Raw genomic sequence first — 6994 nt, 5'->3', positions numbered from 1 at the left:
GCCTGGTCTACAAAGTGAGTTCCAGGACAGCCAGGGCTATACAGAGAAACCCTGTCTCGAAAAACCAAAAAAAAAAAAAAAAAGATTTATTATTATACATAAGTACACTGTAGCTGACTTCAGACGTATCAGAAGAGGGCGTCAGATCTCATTGCGGTGAGCCACCATGTGGTGAGCCACCTTGTGGTTGCTGGGATTTGAACTCAGGACTTTCCCAAGAGCAGTCAGTGCTCTTACCCACTGAGCCATCTCGCCAGCCCCCATAACACTTTTCTAAGTCACACATAATTTACTTTAGAATCTGTGTTCACTCTGTCCATGCTGTTTCAGAGGGGTGTGACTGAGGCTTAGAGAATCTGTTTATCCCCTATCCTGTATCCTGGAGTCTTGTCCTCCATGGTTGCCACTACAGTTGCTGAGGAACCTGTGACTAGTTCCCAGAGAGGAGCCTGCCTTCCTTTCCAGGGTTCTCAATCTCCTGCTGTGCCCTTATCCTCCTTGTGTCTTGGCTTGTTTTGTTTTGTTTTGTTTTGTTTAATTTAGTTTCAAACAGGGTCTCTTTATGTAGCCTAGGGTGGCCTGAGACTCACTCTGTAGCCCAGCCTGGTCTGAAGCTCACTGTGTAACCCAGGTTAGGTTGAGACTCACTGGATTGCCCAAGCTGGTTTAAAATTATGATCTTTCTGCCTCCACCCTGCAAGCACTGCCATTTCAGGCATGTGTTGCATGTTCAGCTAAAAGTCAACTTTTCTGTTTTGGCGCTGGGGAATAAACCTACTAGAACATTGGACTTGAAAGTGTGTGTGTGTGACCACTGCTCCTGGCCACCAACCCATATTCTGTCTGTCCCTGTAGGTTCTCCCAGCCTGCCTTTCACATTTTTCATGTGTTGTTTATATCTCTATGCAGGATTCTCCTCTTAAGGTCCTCATGTCACACTATGAGGAAGCCATGGGACTTTCTGGACACAAGCTCTCCTTCTTCTTTGATGGGACAAAGCTTTCAGGCAAGGAGCTGCCAGCTGATCTGGGCCTGGAATCCGGAGATCTCATCGAAGTCTGGGGCTGAAGCTCTCATCCTGTTCGGACGCAAAGCCAAGACATGGAGACAATAGCTCCCAATTTTCTTATTGTGATTTTTCGCCCCATGAGGGCTAACAGAAACTGAATTAGAACTTGTTTACTTATTTATTTCTGGTGCTGGGGATTAAACCCCAGACTATGCACATGGTAAGGATGTATGAAGTTGAGGCAAAACCAAGACATTACCTTCAGCTGGCCTCTAGTAGACTGTAGTGTCAAACAAGTGGCTACTTGGTAGTTGTGTGGCTCTGTGTATGTTTGTGCTGTATTTGGCAGCCCCTGGGGCACATAGAAGGGATCTTGGCTTCCCTACATTTCACGTTCACTAGTGCCCTTTCCTTCATCAGATGACTGTTCTGTGTAGCTGCCTATGTTGAGTGTGTTGAACTAAATGAGCACTGCTTTGGGTGTCCAGGCCTGGGGCTTGTGCCACGGTTGGGGCCAGCAGTGACTTCCGCTCTGACTTGGGACTCAGAATGCATTTCCTGGTGGAGACACTCGGTTGCAGAAATATAACGGAAGGTGACATACATGCTGAAGCTGAGGACTAGGTCGAAAAGTACGTCATTTTTAAAAGTTAACAACGTTGCATTTTCAGCCTTGGGTATCCTCTCTGCCTGCCAGGACTCTAGCCAGTGTCTGGTACACACTTCCTGGCATGGACACCTAGCCATATTCAAGCACATACAGCTGTTGAGTGTTAGATCACTCTAGTTCTCTGTCTTCCTCCCTCACGCTCTCTCTCCTGTTAGTACCTATCTGGGATATTTGTACCTTCGAATATGAATGTCCTTATAAGAAAAAATTCTGAACACATGTGGTTTTACTGTATACACACAGAGTTGTGCAATAGTCTGTCTTCAGTCAGAATGAGTAACAGTCTAGCCATGTTAGCGCCTTCTAGGTCCGTCATTGCTTGGATCCTCTGTGGGAGTCACACAGTGGCATTAGATGCTTTTACTCACACATTGCCTTAAGGGGGATGCCCAAGTCTCCGGCTCCTTGGAACCATATTCCAGGCCACAGCAAACATCTTTCATGTGTCCCCCTGGGCCTGGGTAGGTCATTCTTTGGTGTACTTGTCCAGGCTGGGACTGTGGCTTATACAGGTTCTTTTTTCTTGGGGCTTCTCTTTCCTTATCTTTACCAGCATTTGGCGCTGTTGAAATCCTGATTTTGGCAGTCAGTGTGTATAAAGCACCACAGATCTTAATATCCCTTTATTTGAAGACCATTTCTTACGCATGGCCACCTTCTGGTTTTTCTTTGTCAGCTGCTGTATTCTCGGGTGGCGGCTTCCTCTTGCGTGTGTTTCTTTTCCTTGAGGAGTTGCTTGTGTTCTGGGCGGTTGTAAAACCCTCAGAACAACACTTTGTGTATCCAGGGGATTTTCACCAAACAGACATTCTTACTTTTAATGTATCCAGTTGACTCTTGTTAGGAAGTTTTGTTTTTTTGTTTTTAAGGGAAAATACAAAGGAGCTTCCAGAGTGGGAGGGGCTTTAGTGGAGAATCTCAGGATTGATGAGTTTGGGTTTCCAGGCTAGTTTAAGAAACTTCAATTTTCTTCTCTTAGCTCCATAGTTTTTTGTTCTTTTGGTTTTTTGTTGTTGTTTTTTTCTCTCATATTGAGACCACTAGATGAGACTAGAGTTCTAACTGGACTACTCTGGTGTAGGTAGACTGTTCTGAGCCCTCAACCCAGGTTCTCACTGGTTGCTGCTGGGCTCGGCTAGTTCCTGACTATTGTGTGTTACTTATAAACTGTCTGAAATGCACCTTTGTGTGGGAGAACAAGTTGTATTTTGTTTTTAATTATAATGAGCCAGTTTTCTAAGCTTTGTCTACTAAAACAAAATAAAAACATTATATATATAGTCTGATTTTCACAAAAGTATGCCAACTCCTTTTTTTTTTTGTGAGAATATATGCTATTCCTTCGACTTTTGTAACATTTAAAAATATCCATGATAGAGTATGGCTTCCAGGTTTTTCAGCTCCCGTGTGCCCATCAGTGTAAGTCTGAACACACTAATATGTATCCATCCAATCTCAACTGAATAAAGGGAGAGGCCTTTTGGAGCACTTCCTGGTTTCTGTCTTTGTGGTTCTCATGTGATCCCAGTTGACATTCCTGTGACAGAGGCATTAGTTATTCCCACACACCCACCCTTCTTTGTCTTCAGTTAACACAATCCACAGCTTTTAACCCACACAAACTCTGAGAAGACACTGTGGACAGTCCTGAGAGTCTGTGAAGCTGCCTTGGACTCAACCATGGATCGAAATCATTAGGGAAGCTTGGCCATGAGATTACCTTGCCCGTAATCTCAGAACTTGGGAGGCAGTCGGTTTGTGAATTTGAGACTAGCCTGGGCTACACACCAAAACCCTATCTAATTTTTTATATATGGGAAAATATTTGTGCCCGAACTCTTACAGACTCTTCTTCATCACTGTTCCCTGAAAGACATGGTATAACTGTTAATATAGCACTCGAACCGCCTGAGGTATCCAAAGGATTCTAGCTAGATATAATTCAGCCTCCTAGGGTGGAAGTGGTAAGGGCTTCCCTTCCAGGAACATCTGTAGAGGCTGTGTACATGCCTCCGCTTGATTCCTTCCTGACAGTTGGAGGGAGTGTTCTATGAACACAGAACTAAATGGGAACACAGACAGGGAGCCTGTGTCTTGGTCTCCGAGCCATACCTTAGGGTCCCACAATGCTCAGATAACTGAAATCACATACCTAAGGATGTCTGTCACTTACAGCAGCATAAAAGATGTGTCTATCACAAACAAAAATTTAGTGGTTCCTGTTGGGCAGTGGACCAGTTTCCCCAGATGTCCAGTTGCAGGAGTGGAAGGGGCATGAATATGTACCTAACTGCTCTCCAGGCCTGGGGGTGCAGGCCTATAATCCTGGTTACTCAGTAGGCTGAGGCAAGGTGTTAGAAAGCTCAGGGCCTGCCTGGGCTAGAGTGAGTTCAAGGCCAGTTTGGCCAGTGCACTGAAACCCCGTCTCAAAAGTAAAATGCTGGGCTGAAGGCATTCCTGGCTTTAGGGCCAATCCCCGGCTTGTTGAATTCTGTAGGGTTGTTCAACTGTGTGGTTGGACCTTTGACTCCTTAGCTTGAAGGTTTAGATTCCTCCAATTTCCCCTCGTACTTAACACATAGTATTCTTTTGAAACTTTAATGACCATGTACTCAGTGTCTCAGGACAAGGTGGCATTTCCTATGATCTCACTCCTCAGAGCCCCACAATGAAGCAGAAGTATTACAGAGAAACTAACGCTTAATGAGATGACCCTGCCACCATCACCCACTGCAGAGCCAGATTTCCATACAAGTGGGCCAGACCTGAGACTCAGAATTCATGAGATTGACACACTTGAGTGTGTGTATATTGTCCTGGGGTCCTTGGGAAATGCTGGAGAGATGGCTCAGTGGCACAGAGTAGTTGCTGCAGAGGACCAGAGCTTAGTTCTCAGCACCCACATGAGGCAGTTCACATCTGCCTGGAACTGCCCAGGGGATTCAGTGCCCTCTTCTGGGTTCTCCAAACATTTGTACACACGTGGCATGTACTCACACAGATATAAACACAAATTATCATTTTTTAAAAATGGAAGGGCCAGGCTGGACAGTGGTGGCGCACGCCTTTAATCCCAGCACTTGGGAGGCAGAGGCAGGCGGATTTCTGAGTTTGAGGCCAGCCTGCTTGCTCTACAGAGTGAGTTCCAGGACAGCCAGAGCTACACAGAGAAACCTTGTCTCAAAAAACAAAAAATAAACAAACAAAAAGTCTGTAAGGGCCAACTGTGCTGGTACACACCTTTAATCCTGGCATTCAGGAGGCAGCAGCAGGGGGATCTCTGTGAGTTCAAGGCCAGCCTGTTATATATCAAATCCAGGCCAGCCAGAGTGACATAGTGAGACCTCTATATGACTACAACAACAAAAGAAAATGGGTAGGGAGCTGGAGAGATTAGAGGTTCAGAGCACTTGCAGAGGACCCAGGTTCAGTTCCCAGCACCCTCATGGTGGCTCCCAACCACCCCGTTAACTTCAGTTCCAAGGGATTCCACATCACCTTCAGACTTCGGGGGGGGGGGCACCGGGCATATACATACATGCAGACAAAACACACATAAAACGTGTGCGTGGTGTGTGTACTGGATCATGTGATTGCAGAAGTGAGGACCTGGTGCAGAAGCTCTGAGGAGGAGCCTGGGATGCTTATTTCTGTTGAGCATACTTGGCAGTTGTTCATCCATGTAACCAGGCTGTGGCTAGCCTCCCACAGCCTCCCAGGCGCTGGGATTGCAGACGTGCGCCGCCACAGGGGCTGTTTCCTTGTGTCCCTTTGCAATCTTTCAGCTCCGCAGCGGCAACACTTTCTTTTTTTTTTTTGGTTTTTTTCGAGACAGGGTTTCTCTGTGTAGCCCTGGATGTCCTGGAACTCACTCTGTAGCCCAGGCTGGCCTCGAACTCAGAAATCCGCCTGCCTCTGCCTCCCCAGCGCTGGGATCAAAGGCGTGCGCCACCACGCCCGGCACGGCAACACTTTCTAACGCAGAGGTCAGTTCTTCCTGAAAGCTTCTGCAGAGCTGGTCACATCGGTTTTTCTGTCCCATCTTAGCCAGAAGCAAGGCTCTAGCTGCCTCCACTTCTGCCTGATTGCCTGTTTCTTGCTTTCCCATCCGTTTGTAAGTGCCCAGCAAACACTGCCTTGTTCTTATCAATGATGTCTAGTTCCTGGTTCATGATCATACGGTCATTGCCTCCCAAAGTCTACTGAAGGAATACATTTCATGTCTCAGGGAACCCCACTGTCACCCATCTTAGTGAGTGAGCCAGAAACAATGTGTCACCGCTGTCCCCTTTTTGTGCTGAGGGTGAAAACCGGGCCCTCATTCAGGCTGCGCAGGTGCTCTGCCACTGAGCTATGCTCCAGCCAGGCTTCATACTTTGCTTTGTGAAGCTAGGGATGGGGACCGAAAGCGCCATGCATCCGTAGCCCTGCAAGCTTCACCTTGAAATTTGCTTCGTCTTCCTTATCTACACCACGACTGAACTCCACACCTTTTGATGGGGTTTTGATCTGTAGCCCAGTAGCTTCCAACTTCAGTTTGTTCTCAGACCGGAGCCTTTCTGTTCCTCTCCATCCCGTGCCCCACCTGTAGTCTAGTAAAAGCAGTACTTTCTAAATTATAGATTTATAGTAATTTGTATTCAGATTGTATGTATATTAAGGTAAACAAGCAACCTGAGAGGGTGGCTCACACCTTTAATCCCAGCATTCTGGAGGCAGAGGGAAGCAGGCAGATCTCTGTGAATCCCTTCCTGCTCACTGCTCCCCTCCTAACCTTCAATTCATCTGCCACGGACTCAGCTTTTCTCAAATGCCAACATGATTTAAAAAAAAATTTTTTTTTGAGATAGAGACTCATGAGATAGCCCAGATAGCGTCAGTTTTCTGGGTTCAAGTGATCCACTTGCCTCAGCCTCCTGAGCATGTGGGATGCCTGGTGCGTGTGTCCAGACACTAGATTTTCATTTGAACTGAGTAATGCAGTAGGCAACCTATTATGTCATGTTTCTTTCATTTCACAGTGTTTTACGTTTTTAATCTTTTATTACGTTTTTATTTTGTGTGCATGTCATGGCACATGTGTGAAGTAGAGGACAGCTTGTGGCAGGCAATCCTCTTCTGCCATTTGGATAGGGACAGAACTCAGATTGTCAGTATCGGTACCAAGTATTTTATCCTCTGAGCCACCTTGCTGGCCCTTACCTATTTTCAATCTCTCTCTCTCTCTCTCTCTCTCTCTCTCTCTCTCTCTCTCTCTCTCTCTCTCTCTGTCTCTCTCATTATTATCTAGTCCAGGCTGACTTAAGACTCAATAC

The 6994-nt window shown here is 46.3% G+C and overlaps 1 protein-coding gene across 1 annotated transcript in view; it reads left to right on the top strand.

Annotated features, from left to right (window-relative positions):
* The window catches only part of Nfatc2ip (nuclear factor of activated T cells 2 interacting protein), a 14956-nt gene extending 11789 nt beyond the window's left edge, over window positions 1-3167 (top strand). The window contains exon 8 of the mRNA XM_021168707.1: window positions 910-3167. Coding sequence (XP_021024366.1) covers window positions 910-1068 — 159 coding nt within the window. The 3' untranslated portion in view covers window positions 1069-3167. The remainder of the gene's footprint in view (window positions 1-909) is intronic.
* The last annotated feature ends 3827 nt before the right edge of the window (window positions 3168-6994 follow it).

This window comes from Mus caroli, chromosome 7 (assembly GCF_900094665.2).
Source record: "Mus caroli chromosome 7, CAROLI_EIJ_v1.1, whole genome shotgun sequence".
Taxonomy (NCBI): domain Eukaryota; kingdom Metazoa; phylum Chordata; class Mammalia; order Rodentia; family Muridae; genus Mus; species Mus caroli.
Note: the sequence above shows the minus strand (reverse complement) of the source record. Positions and strands in the feature narration are given on the sequence as shown.